The following is an 18332-nucleotide window of genomic DNA, read 5'->3' on the forward strand; positions in this document are numbered from 1 at the left end:
TGCAACATGTATTGATTGAGCAAGTTTAGTAGGAACTGAATGTTGATCGCAGATATTGGAACCAAACTGCCTCATTCAGCTCCCACTCTGGATGCAAACCGCAGTGGGCTTTGCTGTGATTCCTACAAATATCACACAAGGAAGGAAGGGCCTCAATGTCCAGCACCATCTGCATGAACACTGGCAAGCTGGGTTTTCCCTGGGAAGACAACACCCTGTGATGTTGACAGTATTTATCAGGAGAAAATACATTTCCGTTTTGTTCTTTCTTATGCATATCAAAAACAAATAAGATATTTGTTGGGTTTTCTTCCCCAAAGGAAATAGGTTCATTCTGGAATGCACTAAACAGAGAAGGTTCTTTTAGGGACTAAAGGGTTGATATGTGCTATTTGAACATTTGTAGGCTCCCAGGATATTTCTGCAATAATAATTGTGCTGATTGTTGTATTGTTTTTTGAAGAAAAAAGCACATTTGATGCAAAGAAACTTGGCCTCATTTATCCTATTAACATCATCTCTCTTAGAAGCAGAAGCTATATTTATAAGAACATAATTTCCCTCACAGGCACTATTTTTAATTGGGGAAGCATTTTCTCAGAAGAATAATAGTCTGTCTTCTGTTTGCATCTGTGCACTATTTCCTTGATCAGGAGATCTAGAAAAAGAGGATGTAAGCAAATGGTACTTTAAGTAACAGTCAGCATAGAGCTGTGTGGTAAATCATAATGTGCAATAAAATATAAAGCCAAACTTGTCTGGAGATGTGATTCGAATAGGACTTACTGAATTAAATTTGATCAGATATTTCCTAGAAAAATCTAAGTTAGATTCATAATGTTTACCAATTGGCTTTGTTTTTCGCATAGGAAAGGGTTGTAGGGTCTACAGGGAAGCAAACGGCCACAAAATACTACTGAACACAAGAACTCAGTTAGATTTTAAAAAGGATTTGACCTCTATATAGTTCCTGAGCCCATTTGTATTTCCATGTGATAGCTGAAAATATCTTTTTACAAGAAACATAAGCAGCTATCCTTCAAAGAAATATCCAGCCAGTTTCTGATATGGACACGAAGAAATGAGCATGGAGCCTCCACAACACGCTCAATTCCATTGATTGTTCAAACATGAAAGGAGGTATTACATTTTTACCAGGTAGTAAGGACTGACTTTCAGGTTCCTAATTTCAGGAGCAGGTGCATGATTAAAAGCCTGCCGCAAAGATAGGTGCCTTTGAACATCTGAAAATTGGGAATAAAGTCCAGTCTGAGAGTTTTTGTGTTTTTCAATAGGTGGTTGGACTCTTTCTCACTGTTCTTTCTTCTGTGACCGCTTTTAAGTGTCCAACCTCTCTGATGTGGGCAACAGAAGCACTGGCAGCTGACTCAGGCTTTTGAATTCCCCCAGGTGGTGAGGCACCTAAAGCTGAACACTTACGCTTGATGCATCAGTGCCAGATTTGTTCATGGCTGTATCCTCCAGTACTTACATATTTATGTTTCTAGCACAATTCACTGAGCAAACAGGCTCAAAACTATAAGCTGATGACTGGGACTGAAGTTTCCTCCTCCCGTTTTTTGTTGTTGTTGTTATTTTTTAATCAGAGATGTCTCCTTTTTTTCAAGTTTCAGATCATTGAAATAACAGAGGAAGGAAAGCAAAGCTGCATAAATCACCACTGATAGTGTTAGAGATAGCAAAACTTTTTGTTTTGGGCTAATTTTATTTGCTGATCCCAAAGGGAAACATCCATAAAATGATGGCTAAAAAGGTCCATTTCACCATGTACAAAGCTGAATTTGTCACACACCTGCAGTCTAGCCTTGCATCAGACCCCTGGCAGTTCTGCAACATTTGGTGTTGTTTCTTCGCCTTACTAACTTAGTTTCCCTTTGTTTTTACCTTTTGTAAAAAATGGACGTAACAACAATTGCCTAAAATCAAAAGAACTGCAAGGCTATGTTTTTAAAATCCAGAATGCAGTATCATTTTAAAATTCATCAAACTGCTCAGAACAAATTCTCCAGAGACTGGGAGCTTAGTCATCCCAGGTTTGTTCATCTCATTTAGATAATTGTTCCTTGAAATAGTTGTCTTTTTTCTGTCTTTCTTTTTCTCTTTTTTTAACATTGACACTTGGCAAGTATTCAGTGAACAGGCAGCTCCACTGTGCAGCTGCAGGGGGGAAAAACGTCTAAAGATTCCCATCACTCACACCTCCATTTTATATAACATGAGCCAACCACATCTGAGTGTGCCCCAAATAGTCATCTCACCATTACTTGCTGGGATATTAGACAGTCATTAGTTCAACCAGCTAATAACCACATTACTTTCTTTGTGAAGTGACTTATTAAACAATAGGAGAGATTTAGTGAGGATAATGTGCAAGCTTTTCAGTATTTATAAATAGCATCAGGACCTGGAGAAACTCAAGCTCAGTTCTCACTTGCCTGAAAGCTCTGTGGCTCAATTGCTTGTGTCTAAGGATAAATCCTTGTTGCCACCAAAACAGGCAGTGCAAGTACATCAAGCGAGCTTGATCAGGAAACTAATGAAAACAAAACTGGAAAAAAAAGGGGGGAGTGGTTATTTTCAGCTGTATCATTCCTTGCATCATACAAGTTTGTATTTAGTTATTTACAAGATCACAAACTGTAAGTTTGTAAAACAAATTTATAGCTTAATAGTTACAGAATTAATAAGCTTATTAATAATAATTAATAGCTTAATGAGCTATTAATGTAGTTCAGTAACTTAATACAAGTTTGTAAAATTTGTATTATGTCATATAATTTTATTGAATTGTGTTTGTGTAACTTCTTTTATCCAAGAGAATTAAGGTCATTATAACTTCCCATTAGATTGCCAGTGGCAAGTATGGCAGCATCCGTGGTAGTACATCCAATAGGTATAATTTCCTGGAAGTATCCGTTAATCGTTTCATTTCTTAACTTTCTTTTCTCTCTTTTCTTCCTTGGAATAGAGAATAAGAGCTACAACTTGTATGTGCCCATGGCAAATATTGAAGCCTCAACCTCAAGACACTTAGGGTGAAATTCAGCACCCTCATGATAGGAGGCTACCTCCAGGCTCCTCACCCTGCTCTCTCTTGCAGTCAGTAGCAATAAAAGGCAGGTTAGGCTGTGATTCATATGACCTTTAAAGGTATCTGCTTTAGTATCTCTGTTTTAAACACCTACTTTTATAGGAAGAAGTGAGTTGCAACCTCGTTTCAGTTGACTGTATTGACTGCATCATCAGTAACTATAAAGGGGGCCTAGGGTGAACAGGCCAAAGATACTTTGTCAGATACGTGCCATTTTTACGGTCTAAAAGTTGAGTCAGAGATCACTAACGTGGATGGAAAGAACCCTGTTTACATGGACTGAGTTCAGATCAATTTTTAAAGATTCTGTCTGTCACTTACTGAGAGTTAATCTTATTTTACTTTATAGTTAGTATCACTGTGGAGTAAATGTTCATGGAACAGGGACTCAGTACAGGGATAGACGTGAAGAGCAAAAGGAGAAGATATTTGCGGACATCTTGCTTTCGTGTGTTTCTGTGTCCCTTGTATTTTTGGATATTCTGGAGAGATGCTTTGACGATTCCACACTTCACTGCACTCTGAAGGACAGAATGGCAAATTGTGTAATACCAGCCAAAAGATGTGACATTTTCCCTGGGATCCTTAGTAGGAGCGTGGTACTGCTTGGCACACATCGAAGGTGAAGGCATGAACGCCGCAGCGGTCTGAAGGGCAGAACAGCACCCAGACAAGACAGCCTGGCACAGGGCGCTGTGGAATCATTGCTGTGATCAAAACCTGGCTTTGTGTTTGAGACACCAGACTGAAAATGAGCACATCGGGGTCTCGCTCCTGCCTCTGCCGTCACACAGACCGTCTGCGTGAGACTCATCTCTGGAGGAGAATTAGCAATGATCCATTTAGAGGGAAAAAATATTAACTTCTGTCAGGTGTTCAGATACAAGGACAACGTGAGAGACCTTGTTAGTGTCTAAATAATGAATGCCAGTCAGAAGGAAAAGGTGTCTGCTTCCTTTGCTTGGGAATTGCCCTCCCAGAGGAGAAAAGCCACTGTGGGAAGGACAAGGAAATTTCAAATGCATTGGATTTTTCATGCAGAACCGGGTTTATCTTTAACACGGCTACTCCAGGTTTAGTTGCCTCTAATTTCTATAGTATCTCCTTCCTATCAATACATTCAGTAAATTATGAATGTTGAATTTGGCCTACAAAGGCCATCGAGAATGAGTGGAGGAAATAACAAGGGCACTTTATGAAACATTCAGGTTATGCTATTAACCTCTTCTCCATATACCATGTGCAGGCTTTCACTATATCCTCCATCCAGAGTAAATCATTAAACAGTGCCCAACCTTACAGAGAAGGCGGGAAACAGTCTGATGTTTCATTAGCTCCTCACAGAGCTCAGAGGGGGGTTGCAAGTAACTTAGCATCTTGGCCTACGATGGCAGCCTTGTCATCAGATATAAAATAATACCATTGACAAGATCAACGACAGCTTTTCAGAGCTCTAAAGCAGGGAACAGACAACCTGATTAGCTGCTGCTGCCTCCAGCAAAATGAAAACTCTTCCCTGATCCAGAGAAACAGCTGATGGATATTGTAAGAAGTGTTAAAAGGGTCACTCTTAAGTAGATCCAAGGAGATTGTAAGTCACACTACCATCATACCGAAACTCTTAGAAAAGACAGTCCTCACACACCGGGGAGTTCCTCAGTCTAAATATTTCCAGTAATCTCTTCAATATATTTGAGTCTTAAAGAAAATTCACCTTTGTGCAAGACTACCAAAACAAGTACAGTTTAACTGCCTGACCTTCTATAGAGGTGTGTTACAGCACTGTACGGCCGTAATATACTGCACAGCTGTTAAGTCTTAGCATGTTTTGAAGCAAACATATTGAAAAAAATCCAAAACTAGATTTCGACTGTCCAGCCCAGGTATTCTACAGTGCTTTGCAGAGCCGAAATACGGTATCACAAGATGAGAGCAGAGAACTATTTCCATTCTAACTGTAATGCCATCTCTTAAAGCTAGATTCATTTTTAATTGGTTGTTATTTGTCAGAACACTGTCCAAGGAACTATCTGATTTTTTAAAGCTAATTTAGATGAATGGAAGAAAGGTAATACATTGCCAAAAAGTTTAAAAGTTTGATGGAATGACTTGAGGATTAATAGTCCTCTCAAGTTGACATCAATCCAGCACAAAGTACTGGAATAGCTAATTCCAGCCGCTATTCATAAAGAATTAGAGAAAAGTGAAGTAAGTCAGACCATTCACCATGGGATTAAGGAAAATAGATTTTGGTTCAAGCAAACTCTCTTGATATTTATTGGGGTCTTTTTTTCTTTCTTTTGCTTTTTAATCAATACTATTGGTGTAAAATATATGAACGAATGAAAGTTCATAGAAGAACTTCTGGCACCAAACAGCATTTTGATTAAGAAAATGGAGTTATCTAAAATCATCAATGTAATTATTTCATAGATTACAAATGGAGCAATTGACATTTCTTAAAAACTGCTATAAATGGGACTTATCATCATAAGAATATCAGTAATATCTCCTGGGTCACTTCTGGGCTCTGTGCCATTCAACACTTTAATCAGCAATTTGTGAGGAAACAGAAGTAGAAATTGAACGAGGCAGTTGTAAAATCTGAAGAGAGCAGCTGGCCAGCCTGCGATCATCTGAGCATCCAGCAAGTTATGTAAACTCACACAGGATGAGATGAAACTGAAAGTCATTCACATCGGAGCATGGAATCTGGTCCTGGTGGCCACCAACCAGACGTGCCTTTTGATGAGTGCTGTCCTCCCTTGCCTTGAGCTCTCAGGTCAGGCAGTGACTTCGCAACCCATTTTGCTTTTGGATTCCTTAAGGTCAAGCATACTAACACCTGAAAACCCATTCAATCCTCTTGTCTTGACAGCAATGCATGGACATCTGGGGTAAAACAGACTATTTAGCAATGAGATCTATGCAATGTTCTCATTAGTAGAATTCAATGATGACTTTCTTCCTTCTTTAGGTATTCAACTAGTGCCCATGTGCATACCAGTCCTTTGATGGTGCTGAGAGAACAACTAACATATGAGGTCATGGGGGAGCTCTTGTTACCTAGGATTTATTAAAATCAGGTCTGAGGTGACTTGTCCACACACACAAGTATCTTCAGATCTGCTTTGCTCTAGTATGATAGAACACATCCTGATAGTGCTATCCAAGTCATGGATTAGGGCGAAGCTGAAGAACATATGTTTGTTACATCCTGTTTGGACAAAACCAAAAGAGACACAAACAAAACAAAGCTACAACAGATTTTGGCATAAAATTAAATATATTGTCTTTAATCTCAACATAGTTCAAGAACATGTCAGTTATGACATGGACTGAGAAACTCAGTCCTATGTTTTGGTCATGAAAATAGCTTCAAAGACATTTGAAAAAACTGATTTTGAAGATAATATTTAAATTTTTAAGCTATGCTTTTAGTAGAATTTAGAAACAACCATAAGTATATTCCCTATAGTTCAAATAAACAGCTTAATTTCTTTATTTGCAGGAAATAAGATTTTCTTCTACCTATATTATGTTAAAACTTATTGAAAGATAAAAGCTCAGTCATTTGCTGTAAATTGCAGAATGAAGTAGTACCCTACAGCATTTAGAGCAGCAATAGTCTGTTTATACAGAAAGCACAAGAGCTATAATTACTACATGATCACATTTGTGTATCAAGGTCAGAATTCTGTGATTCACGCTATTGTTTGGACATAAAGGGAGTTGATTTTCAGCATGTGGTGCACAACTACTATTATTGCTACATCAGTGACTGTAGAAACAGTATTAACTTCTGCTTGTTTGAGTTTTTCTAGTTAGGTTAACTCCAGTTCAAACACTCATGAAAACAGCCAGTTAATATTTGTCCTAAAATATTCATTAGAAATGCAAAATCTGTACTTATATTGTTATTGCTCAGGTTGTGTATTACATATAAAAGCGGGGAAAAAAAGAACTCCAAAAGAAAAAGCAAACCAAAATAGGCCATTAAATGACTTATGCATGAATTCACACAGAGTATAGGCAATATCAAAGGTGGGTAACTACAGAGTGCAAAAACATTTCCTGATCTCCTCTCTTCTACAAAATCCCTGCATAGACTTTTCTTCTTGACTATTATTCAGTATACTTGGCAATTCCTATATTCTTTTTTGAGAATTCATGGCCACTCTATGCCATTTTACCATTTACAAAAGGTTAAAAATATGGGAATTCAACTCATTATACTTATTAGTTAAGAGCTAGGTTTAGTAAAACACTTAATATCAATTAATTCAATATGATTACATGTTTTTACAATCAGGCATGAAAATAAATACTTTCCCTGTCTGAGGACTAATAGAATGTGCTGTTGTATTAATACATCTGATGAACTGATACCCAGCTTTAATGTGTCTCCTAAGGTCATTGTTTCTTCGTTAGGCTTCTTTATCTTACTTAAACCCCATCCAGTCTTTCACTTTTTAGGTGTAGGAGTCTCTAGGTAAAAAAAGCAATCATGTTTCCCTGGGTTTTCATTGTTCTTTATCCATTCTGGGTTTTTATATTCCTATTCTCACCTCGTTCCCACTCATAGTGTCATGTGTGAGCTCTTTACATAAATTTGATACCGTGATCCTCACATTGCCAGGGAAGTTGGGGGGCACTGTTTTTTACTTTTTTGCAGGTGACAAACAGAAAGGCAAGAGGCCACCTTGACACAACCTAAATTCTGCAAAGGTCCCTGGCCTAGGGTTTCCTCAACGCTGTTTTTAGCTCTGAAAGACCCACTAAATGAGTGGGCTCAAGGACTGAGGAATTTGTCGCCTGTCCAACTTGTCCAAGGTCACCAGGACAGGGAGTTGAATCCAATGCAAATCAAAATGTAATCTAATGTAAATTACAGTTACTTGTGAACCTGGGTCAGTATTTGATTTAGAAAGCAATGAGCCATTTTAGTTTTTCTTCTTTTAACTAACATTGTTTTGATTTGAATCACATAAACATATAATCATGAAGGCAACTGGTTCCTAAGGAGATGGATATCACTAGAAGGAACAGATATGCGGTAATGTTAAACAGCAAGCTGACATATCATGGGTTGAGCAGATCCTGGGTTGAAAGTGACTGTGATTTTTTTGTAAGACTGTGATATTTGCTTGTCTGCTCATGGAGGCCTTTCTTGGTCCATAAAAAGCACACAGTGCCCAGACTGTCTTTTAAAACTTCTTTCCTGCACGTAATATAATATTAAAGTGTTATACTCAGTGTAGAAAGTAAATACTTCTCCTCTTGCATTGTTGCCTTCATATCAAAGGATACACTTCACAAGTTGCACACCTCCAGTCTCACCTCCTTTACATCCAGTATATAAAAATCTGAAAGCTGTTTCATTGGTTAAAGAGATTTCTAATCCTCCTAATGACAAAAGAGATCTTAACAACATCACTTGAGAGTATCCTAAAGGCTCAGAAACAGAAGGAAAAAAGAAAGACAGTAACACCCCATCCAAAAACTTAAATGTCACAATTTTAATTGAATGCCATATGTTTTGGAGACTGGGATTATTCTATGTTATTTTTAATGTTAAGGGCTGGCAGACTTCCAGACCCACATGACAAATTTGGAAACATAAAACAAACAGGACAAAACCCATAAACAAACTGCAGCAGTCTCTGGGGAAGTAGGTCAACAGAAGTAGCTAGACTTCTCTGTTAAGGAAAAAAAAAAAGACTCATAGAAGAGGAGATAGATACACATTTCCTGATGGAATTGTCACTTTTCCTCATGCAATTAAGTGGCTAGCTCAAATGGAAATGGATCACCTGGCCTAAGCACAGTGGTACTTCACATACTTGGAGGGTTGTTACTTGTCTATGTCCTGCTATGACCGTCTCGCCTGAAACTACTCCCTTCTTCTACGACAGATTTTGTTTCTATCTATCTGGCCACTTGTTCCCAGTCTCTTTATTTTTCAAGTCCTATTTTTCAAGTCTCCATCCTCCAAAGCACATCAGTTTGATGCACATCTGACATGGAAATTTTCAGCCTGAATGCTTAAACTGAAGTTATATCTGAAAACAGGGGCTCCTAATGGGAAGTGTCAGACAACTTGAATAGGCAGTGTTACCAGCTCTGCATATAATACAGCTCAGTGAATAGTTGCCACATTCAGTTTTATGAACAGAGTTTTCCCAGTCAGCTAAAAGAAAGTCTCATGTAGCAATTTTAACAAGGTGTTATTCTCAGCAGATTTCTAATGGGTCTGTTTGGCAGAATGAAACTCGCAGTATCAAATGCAGTAAACAAGTAACATATATGACAAATTGAAGAATTTATAGTCTGTGGACATTGTTTCAGGCTGTTATGATAAGCGACCTTTCCAATCCCATAAATTTTGTCAATTTTATTTACTCGCCTCACTTTTTCTCCTTATCTAGGTAGTTTCCTGGTTGTGACAGATGAGACATGAGATCTTCAGCTTCCAGGCTCTCAAGTTTTTCCTCAAGAGATTCATTATGGAATCGGTAAGAAGACAAAACTATATAAAAAACAGGTTTATAGCATAAGAAAGCAAACCTTGCATATAGACTAAAATTTGTGAAGAAAATGTGAAAAAAGAAACACCAAAAACATCGTTTTTGCCCATTGCAATATCTGCCAGTGTTTATTTCCTGCGCTTAATGCCATTCTGGACATTCAGGAAAGGCCTAACTGAGTTATCCTTGCAAGGATCAATAAATCCAATACATCAGTAAACCTTTCCAAAATATTGGCTTCCTGTGCAAGTACTGGAGCAAACACTAGTATTCTGCTTTGTTTTCATAGATTTCAAAGTTCAATGAGGAGGAAAAAAGGACACTTTGTAACTCCTCTCAGTTCCTCTAGATCTGGTAACTGATGTTGTTTTAACTTTGAGAATCACAAATCTCTGAGATGAGCCTGAAAAATCTATGGCAAGATTTGTGCGGGGGCTTGAAAGAGGAGGGATGTGCTTTGTGTGATGTAAAATGCTGAACAGTGCACAGTTGTCCAAATATGCTTTTGTTTATTCAGCCTCTGAATGGTGAGTGCTCTTGTTTTAAAGTTTTTACTGTGTTTCATTAAACCACAAGAGGCTACGTTTAGCCTGCCTGACTCGAACCCACTGCAACAACAACATTTACAGTTAAAGCTGAAGTTTTCTTTGCACCTGAGGCACTGGTCACTGCTCTCTGCTTGAGGATCACAGCAGTGTGCGACTTTGAGCTTTCTGTCTTCCCTCAGCGGTGATCACAGAGCCCAAAGGGTCAATCACTGGGGCTGATCTCCTGAAAACTGAATATATCCTCCTTTGGTGTATTTACTTTGTCACGTGGCTATGCATATTTTTCCTTTTTAAGCCCATGATGTCTAAATAAGCATGAGATCAGAAGTCAAATAATCATCCTTTGAAAAGTATGAAGCTATTAAGCTGGATATTTCTGTTTGGTTTTGAAACAGGGCTTATTTTTTCATGTCATAGTCCTCCTAGATTTTCTTGCAGGTTTTCTGCAGATTCTCTTCCACCAACAAGCAAACAAGTGATAGTGATATCACTGGCATAAACAAAACCTGGTTTCCTATGAATCTGTGTCTTGACTGTGTTATCTGGGGAGCTGCAAATTGTCACTGAAACTTTTCCCATGATTGGGACATTTATAGGCCCTTCCTCCTATATTTATCCTGATAAAGAACAAGATGAGGTGGCATCTTTCCTGCCCATGGGGACAAAAAAATATCACTTTCCTCTGCTTATTTTTATCTTCCCAAAGAGGGAGGAGGTAGTAGCTGAAGAAATTTGGCACCTTTCTTGCCTTTCTTCAAATTTGGTGGGATTGGTGATAGGTTAAAAACAGCGCTGGGGCAGGATAGATGGGCAGACAATCCCGCGAGCTTCATTCCCTTTACTGCAGTCAGTGGCCGGCTGGCTACCTTAGGAAGCAGAAAGATCTCTCAGTGGTCTAAGATGAGCACAAGCAGAAAGAAATGAGTACTCGGAAAAAGGCCTGAAATGACTGACTTCTGCACTGAAATTCTGAACCTCTTCACCCTCTTCAGCGTAGTGTGAGCTCCAACCCCGTGGAGACTAGATCCTTGTGGCAAAACCAGTTCCCCAAAACTCCTGGATGGTTGTCTGCCTTCTGCAGTTTTAATAGAACCCCATGACTATGGCAATCAAATGTCTACATTAAGAGACAAGTTTTAAAACAAGAGACAAGCGACTTAGTTTTAAAATCAAGCCTATTTTGTTTGATGGCAGGCCCTTGAGTATTAAAACAGGTATGCCTTAAATTATTTCAGGGCTTATGCATCATCAAAACAAACTGATCTCCTTAAAAAAGTAAGACATTGCTCTGCAGCTGAAAATTTCCAACGCTGAGTTCAAGTTGACAATAATTATTTTTGACTTATGTTACGAACCCTTGAAAATAGAGGCTTATATAAAGGAAACACAGATGTGCTAGTAAGCTGAGTGGTTGCAAGGGCCTTTCTTATAATATCTAACATATGTAGATTTATTTCCAACATTTCTCTAACGAGATGCTATTTAGGAAATTAAGAAATGAAGAGCTCAGTATGTTCAGTCAATACTATAAACCAGCTTTTGAGCTGCAACTCAGTAGGCCCATACATGTGCATATTTGCAGGACTCTGTCTTAGAAAAGCATGTGTAAAACCACAAATGACTTTTATTTATCTGTTTAGCACAGTGGAGTCACAGTCCCTTTTCTGCCACTAGATACTGCTCTGATGTTAATAAATTCATGGCAGAGGAACAAAAAAAAAAACCAACAAAAACAGATCTTTTTCCTTTATATTACAAAAAAATGGTAGAAAGCAGTCCTTTTCTTTGCCTGCCAATCCTTTTTGTTTATCCAATAAAATGCTGATGAAACTGTTTGGACTGAGAGCCCTTCTTATCCTTCAGCTATTTTTTGAAACTATGATAATAAAACATACAATAAAAATACTTAGTTCTAATACAGCACTACTCAGCTGGGAAGCCCAGTGCGCTTTTACTCAGAAGAATAAATGTAACTGTCTGCATTCCACAGACAGAGAAATGATACACATAGTGATCAAATGCCATCTCTCAGCAGTAAGTGGCAACACAAGGACCCTGATCGTAGGTCTACAGAGCCTTTATTTATTTCTCAAACTGCTTCCCAGGCTTGTTTTGGCCTGAATCTCCAGTTTCATTGCAGACAAGCTGTATGCTGCCACCAATTTACATTTAGCAGCTTAGGTAGAACTAGGATTTGTGCTTGGATAAGGATGTAGCCATATCGTTCACAGAGGGAAACTGAAAATATTGAAATGTTTGCAGTGCAGGTTGAGGCATTATTTCTTTTTTTTTCTTTTTCTTTGGAGAGACTGCTATGCCAGCTGCCCTGCAACATGTTCATTTTTGCAATATCATTCTCTGATTTTAGTCATTGCTATTTTTCATGCTAAAAATATGTTCAACTACTACTATTTTTTGTCTTTGAAAGGACTTACATTGCTCTTGTTTTTGCCACAGAGAACAAATGCACACCAGTTGTCTTCCTCTTGTACTTTGTGATGGCATGACCTCCCCACATGCTAACCCACACTTTACTCTCCCCTTTCCTGCCAAGTGTGTCTGTCCTGCTCTTTCCAAAAAACCTCCAGGAGCTTGGTCAGGATTGGGAGAGCAAGGATAACCAGCGTACAGTTTCCACTGTGCCAGTCTCCATCCTCACTGGCATGGCATCTATGGCCATGTTCTAGTTCTAGTTCCTCGTGTGACTGTCTCAGCAACAAGCTGTCTCACACTCGCACTGCAAGCAAGGACTAATTTTGCCAAACTCCAAAATCCAGAACCTGTTTTCTCTGCAAGCAGCTTTCATAAGAGAGTGACCTCTCTCAACTCTCTAAAATATGGTCATTCTAGAAGAATATACTGCCAAATTTTTATTTTCTGTAGATATTTTAAGAGTTCTGAATCTTTTCCTATGATCTAGAGTAAGGTTTCTTGAATGAGCATCATTAATAAAGAACCTGCATGCAATAAAACTGTGAAATTCAGCACACCTACAACAACAGTACCCCTCTCTTGCCTCTTGCTGCTAGTTAACGTTTTTCTCTGTTTTTCTTTTGGTGGTTACAGAGGTTTCAGCACAGCCCGTTGCTTGTTGTTGTTCCTGGGAGCCTGGAATGCCATTGCGCGGTTGTCTGCATGACTCTTGATCTTGCATGACAAAACTGAAAAACAAAGGCAAAACTGAATCAGCAAATTAGTCAGCTTAATCTTGTGTAACTCTGTGCTCCATTTTCAGTGCTTTTCTTTTTAACTGTGCTTTCAGATGACATGCCTATCTGAGCTTAACTATCCCTCACTTAAGCTCCTTGCACAGCATATTCAAGTAAATAATATGTAAAATATATCACCAGTTGTATATTTCTGATGTTTTGATTTCATCTTTTTCATTTGGCACACACAGTGTTAAAAATACAGGATCCTAACGTTACCAAAACATCATTTATAATGAGAACACAATGGGTTCTCTTTTTGCTATCATATTAATATTGAAAGAATTCAGAAAGAACCTTTTGTTTAAGTCCCCCTTGCTAGTCTAAAAGGCTTGTAAACTAATGCTGTAACTTCTAAGACAGTTGCTTGTGTTTTCCTATTGAATTTTAAATAGCAAATGAAGACAAATGCTTGGAGATGCCAGCATGAAAATTGAAATCAGCTGATTCTTGTATTCAAAACAGTCACATAGCACCAACAAAAATTGTTGTTGCAGCTCATGTGTTTCATAAGCCATAATGCTGGATCCTGTAGCTTAAGCATACAGAATGTCACTCAGTTATGCCGGGGCTGGATTTCAGTTTTCTGCATGTACAGTTATATGACCTAGAAGAGATTGCTTTTCTCTGACTGAAAATTTACCTGATTAATCTGTTCCAACAATACAACAATTCTAAAGATTTGTTTGCAAATGCCAAATCCCACAGCCTTCTTTTCTAAGCAAAAACAGTTTGCAGTTTACCATATAAGTTCAAGCAAATTAGCACCAGTCACAATGTGCAATGTAGGCTTCAGTGTTTAAAATAGACTTTGCCTTTTCCTGTAAGTACATCATGCACTTATGTGATATTAAGAGTGTAAACATGCTGCAGGTTAAAATATGTAGTTGTTACATTTCATGCTGATGGTTCAGTCAGCTGATAAGACAGTGCTCCAACCGGCCACTATTTCTGGACATGAAATTTTCTGACCAACCTTTTCCAGCTAAAGTACAAAGTGATGATGTTGCTTGTCCACACCTAAATTATTTGTTGTTGCTCAAAGCAGAACTACAGAGGTTTCATGGTACAAATTAAGACACAGGAGGTTCCATCTCCGTATGAGGAAGAACTTCTTTCCTGTGAGGGTGACAGAGCCCTGGAACAGGCTGCCAAGAGAGGTTGTGGAGTCTCCTTCTCTGGAGATCTTCAAAACCCGCCTGGATGCCACCTTGTGCCACATGTTCTAAGTGTCCCTGCTGGAGCAGGGGGGTTGGACTAGCTGATCTCTAGAGGTCCCTTCCAACCTTAAGCATCCTATGATTCTGTGATCCTGTGATTCATTAACATAAGAAGTTTACTAAGTTTTAGCACAGTAGAAAACCAAAATGCGAATTTCACCCTAAAATTGCTTTTGATTTGAGAGGTCCTTATTCTCTGAAGCCCAACACTCAGCCCAAATGAGAAGAGTTGATATTCAGACATATTAGTGGATATTCTAATACTTATGGACATAAATTAAAATGATCCCTATCCATTAATTGCATCTGAATTTATCTGAAAATAAACTTATAAATATGCAACAACAGCAATGTACGCATAGATATGTATGTTTTCTCCTGAAGAATCTCAAACCAAGCAATAAAATGTCTTCACTTCTGGGATCAAACGTCACAGCTACCTTACACCACACAGTGATCCCACAGTTTAGATGGAGAAGAGCACTGGAACTAATGCTGACTGCTGCATTTAGCTAAAACGGATGAACATAACACCAAACCACAAACTTGGCTGCAACATCAGTAGAGCATCCTTAGAGCCCGTGTAGGGATAATTTCCTGATGTATTTTGGTATGTTGCTATTCACTGCTGGAGAGGTGGTGATACTTTCCATGTTTGGGAAGATGGTAAGGAGCCTAACAACAGCTAGGCAGTTTACTCACAAAGGCGTATTGCAACAATTAGAAGTTTTAATTAAACATTAGTGTCTGGCCTACCATGTTTCTATCAACAGCAATAGACAACAGGATGGGAAACTTGAAATAATAAAAAGGAAACGAGTGTAAGCGTAACCCTGTATGTGGAAAATGTCATCATCACGTTCATACTTACCAGGAGCAAAATTTAAAGGAGTCTTAAAATTCACTAGAAAAAAACCCACATTTTACGTGGTGTTCCAGAATGACCAGGTCCATGCTTATCAAGGAGCGCCATCTCCGCAGCGGCCCTGCGCGTGGTTTCCCTCTCGGCTCACTTGCGCGCCGTGCCGAAGGGCTGGGAAGGGCGCGAGGCCCTTGCCCCAGCACGCCTGGCAGCGCCTTCCGCGGAGCCAGCGGCCCGGGGCAGCCTTGCTGCCAGGCACAAGCAGCAGCCGCACCTGGATGAAATGTGTGTTTGGGAGCTTGCTATCTATGCAGCAGGCAAGCAGGGCCTTGAGGGTGGTCCCTGGGCAGCTCTTTGAGGGCGATATAATCGTATCTAGCGGGCGATCTGCCATGTGCGCTGAGGTGGACTGAGGCGCTTGGCACCCTGAAGGGCTGACTTTGCCTGATAGACAAAATTACAGGCGTCTTTCAGTCAGCTGGGCTACAACCTTTGTCTTGACTCCTTATCTCTATGGGGGTAGGTAACCCTGCTCTCTGCCTCACAACCGTGTGGTTTAAACAGTTAATTGCACTGCTGACATAGAGAGCGGGGCCAGCGCGATGCAGCTCTTCAACTCTAGCACATATTTGAAATGTCTGAAAGTCTGCAGTGATGACAGAGCTCATCACCACCTGATGACTACTGCTGGGCTGCCGTGAATGAACTCATGATCTCAGTCTAAATATAAGATGACTAGAGTACTATAAAATCAAAAATGCCACAGTTGCTATTCGGTTTGTTGAGGAACGCCCATGTTAGTAATTTTTATTGTTGTTGCTATGTTCCTTAACCTCTCCCTAAGCATGGTTAGTATCACTAACTTTGTAGAAACATTATCAGCTTGCAAGAGGGTAATTATAACTGTAGCTAGCTCTCCTGTTGGCAATCTCAATAGAAAGGCCAGGGATTTGTAGAGTGAATCACTGGGTGGGAAAACAGGACAGCACAACTTCCTTGACTGCAGGGTATCAGCAACAAAGATTTCAGTCTCCAGGGCTGCTCGCACCCTTCTCACCTGTGCTGGCTTGTCCTAGGATGGACAAGGACAGGCTTTTCACACCAGGATATCAGCAGCAACGAGCCAAACTTCTACTGGCACCTCTCACATGGGCTGCAGCTTTGCCTCCCCCAGCATCTATCATAGACGAAGATATCGTTAGAGCAGACGCCGTGAAATATAACTTTCACACTCTGATGACTATTCTTTGACATTTGTGAAGTGAAACAGTGATTTCAGTTAGTGACAATTTATAGAAAGGTGCATCTTGTAAATTTAGAGCTGAATCTCAGATAGCGTTCACATTCAAGACAGGAAACTTGGTTAAATATGAAAAGCAGAAAAAAGATACCTGAAACAGTTACATAATTTGACTGGTTCAAATGTAGGCACATTTTTATAGTCAAGTAACATAATTTACTGTGCATTAACATCATATTAAGTAACTAATCCTTGCTTCCAGTGAGTTCAAGTGGAGCAAATCTAAGCCTAAAGAAGCTGTGCCCACAGGGTTATTTTCTGTACTAGCATTTGTATAGAAAAAAGATCAAATGCAGCTTCAAAGCTGCAGAAGTGAGCACCCTGTTCTCTGTAGTAAAGTTAACAACCTAAGAACTGGCAAAAAATAGAGTAATAGGCCTTTTTCATCTTTGGGCCTTGTCCTGTTTTCTTTTTTTCCCCTCCTCCTTGGTATTCTTCTCTGCTCATTTAATTTATTTACTTAAAATTTTACTTTAAAAGTACACTTTAAAAGAACTTCTTTTTTTCCCAAGCTCAGCGCGGAAGCTCAGGTAAAGTTATTCTTGACCTTCATTTCTGTCAGTCTTCACGGCTCCAATTTTCCAGGTCTGTCTCCTTCCTTTCTTTGCTGAGCATGCTCTTTAACTTTGCAACTTAGGATTTCCCTAAAGGGTATTAAGGAAACCATTTCTGTAGCAGAATATCCAGCTTTCTTGCCCACACTCCTGTGGGGAAGGATTTGTTTAGGATAGCAGGCAAAGTACGAGCTACAGACTGGTGCTTAAACTCAGTAAATTCAGCCTGGAGACCAACAGTTTCAGCCTCAGCAGTGAGACTACTCAGGCAATTAAACCTGTTTAGCCAGCAGCGTGATGAATTTAGCCTCACGTGAAATCTGCTAATACTGTAGCTCCCACACGGATGACAGGTCTGACTCGGGAATCGCACCGTGCACATGATTACAGGAGATGACGGCAGTGCTCCTGTCGGAGCTAAGGCTGTATCCTCGACCCTCGCCAATCCAGTTTCCACACGTGCTGCAAAAGTTCTTTTCAACGTTATTGAGGTCTCTTTCCTGGCCAAAAGCCAAAAAAGCAGTTCTTCTTTATTCCCCTTTCCCTGTTCCTTTTGATATTGTCAGCCATTTTTATCTTCTTTATATCTCTTCCTCCTCCACTGCTTTTATGACACGATCTCCAATTGATTTTCTTCCTACCACTCTCTTTGCATTCTCAATCTTTCAATTTTTCTCCCTTCCCATCCACCTTTCAGTGCAACTCCCACACAGTTCTTTTCTTGTCTTTTCTTGCCTACTCTACCTCTCACAATCTCATGACGTTTAATGCTCATCAGTATTAGCCCGGGATTTTGGGGCAGGAAAGATGGATTGTGTGAATCAGCAAAAATCATGTGGCTGTACAGAGGGCTTCTAATGGGCAATGAAAGCAAAGGGAGGGGTGTGTTCGGGCAGGACCATTTCTCCCGAGTATTGGTCCTATTTTTGCTGGCAGATCTGCACACAAATCCTGCTGATGATATCATTTTTACGGGTACACATAAATTAGGTATCTCCTC

The 18332-nt window shown here is 39.5% G+C and overlaps 1 protein-coding gene across 3 annotated transcripts in view; it reads left to right on the forward strand.

Annotated features, from left to right (window-relative positions):
- Positions 1 to 18332, forward strand: part of ASAP1 (ArfGAP with SH3 domain, ankyrin repeat and PH domain 1) — a 153215-nt gene that overhangs the window by 35052 nt on the left and 99831 nt on the right. For all 3 annotated transcript variants that reach the window (XM_088534972.1, XM_088534962.1, XM_088534982.1), the window contains exon 2: positions 9541 to 9627. In XM_088534972.1, the coding sequence (XP_088391098.1) occupies positions 9569 to 9627 (59 nt within the window). In that variant the 5' untranslated portion in view covers positions 9541 to 9568. The remainder of the gene's footprint in view (positions 1 to 9540; positions 9628 to 18332) is intronic.

Source organism: Tinamus guttatus, unplaced genomic scaffold (genome assembly GCF_059628265.1).
Source record: "Tinamus guttatus ecotype Peru unplaced genomic scaffold, ASM5962826v1 Tinamus_guttatus_pri_ptg000038l, whole genome shotgun sequence".
NCBI classification, from domain to species: Eukaryota; Metazoa; Chordata; class Aves; order Tinamiformes; family Tinamidae; genus Tinamus; species Tinamus guttatus.